This window comes from Sceloporus undulatus, chromosome 2, assembly GCF_019175285.1.
Source record: "Sceloporus undulatus isolate JIND9_A2432 ecotype Alabama chromosome 2, SceUnd_v1.1, whole genome shotgun sequence".
Classification (NCBI taxonomy): Eukaryota; Metazoa; Chordata; class Lepidosauria; order Squamata; family Phrynosomatidae; genus Sceloporus; species Sceloporus undulatus.
The window spans coordinates 15572597-15573817 of NC_056523.1; the positions used below are offsets into that span (position 1 = coordinate 15572597).

Genomic DNA, 1221 nt, shown 5'->3' on the forward strand with positions numbered 1-1221 from the left:
CTCCTCATTTATGTGTGCTCATTGCATGTAGGAAAATCCCATGCACTGGTGTAGTTTTATTGCCTTTCCACTACTAATATTTTAAACTACCACTGTTTCCAAAGTCTACAGATCTAAGGAGGTATAACTAGCCTGACTGGTAAGCTGTCTCTGCCCTTGCTATGAATTTGGTCCTCTACCAAGAAATTTACCTTTGTGCAGCTGAAATCCATACAGCAATGCATCTGGATAAAAAAAGGAGACAGAGAAAAACTCAGGACCACATGGCCAAACGTACAGTTCTGATTAACAAAACATCCATTCATACTATTCCAACTATTGTTTCCTTGTTTCAAGAAAAGGACTAAATATAAATTGAAGGAGATCTGGCAGCAAGGAAATACCTCTTGCAACTGTAAGCTGTTTGTAAATAGCAACACTTTTCCATGCATACGTATTTACTCCATACATAATCACAATTGTTTTCAGTGCAACTTATTTCCAGTTAGGTATATGTAAGCCTGCAACCTAGATAATGGAAATTTATCTCTATAGTTACTTTGAGGGTTGAGGTAGCTTATTGTTTAGGATGGCTACAGGAACTCAAATGGACCTGAGGGATGGACAGCATATGGAGAAAAGTGCCCATGTTGGTTTGGTAGGTTACATTTTTAAAAAACGTTTTTTCGATGCTCTGTGCATAATATGGTTCAGGAGTAGAGCAATCTACAGTTGCTTTCCCATTATATCCCAGATAGTATATGAACTGATCACATAAATTCTACTGGCAATAACATAAGATTTAAAAAATAGCAATCTCTGTCATCAAGCCTGTTATGTTCTCCCCCATGGCAGAGGGTTGGACTGGATGGCCCTTGTGGTCTCTTCCAACTCTATGATTCTATGATTCTATGACTAATATAATGACTAACACAAATCTTTACAGACATTTCGATTACCTTTGAATTGCTTCATGATGCCATCCAGTAAGGAGTTAATATCAGTCAAGTCCCAGATCTTAAACCTCAGCTCTGGAGGGAAAGCTCCTGGGTCCTCAAAAGTCTCCTTCACTTTGCTTTGGTGAAGAAAAACAAAGTGAGCCCATCAGCTGTCCAGTCAAGTCCAGAATTTCCAAATACAACAAAGTAAAGGGAAGGGACAACCTGAAGGCAGAAGGAGTTGCTCTAAAGGAGGAGATTTTTTCCTTTCTATTGTTTAATTTCTATCCCCCCTTTCTCCCAT

The 1221-nt window shown here is 38.8% G+C and overlaps 1 protein-coding gene across 1 annotated transcript in view; it reads right to left on the bottom strand.

Annotated features, from left to right (window-relative positions):
• LOC121923831 overlaps nucleotides 1–1221 on the bottom strand; it is a 51560-nt gene that overhangs the window by 17734 nt on the left and 32605 nt on the right. Inside the window, exons 7-8 of the mRNA XM_042454674.1 lie at nucleotides 939–1054; nucleotides 192–224 (exon numbers count right to left, since the gene is read on the bottom strand). Of these exons, the coding sequence (XP_042310608.1) occupies nucleotides 192–224; nucleotides 939–1054 (149 nt within the window). The remainder of the gene's footprint in view (nucleotides 1–191; nucleotides 225–938; nucleotides 1055–1221) is intronic.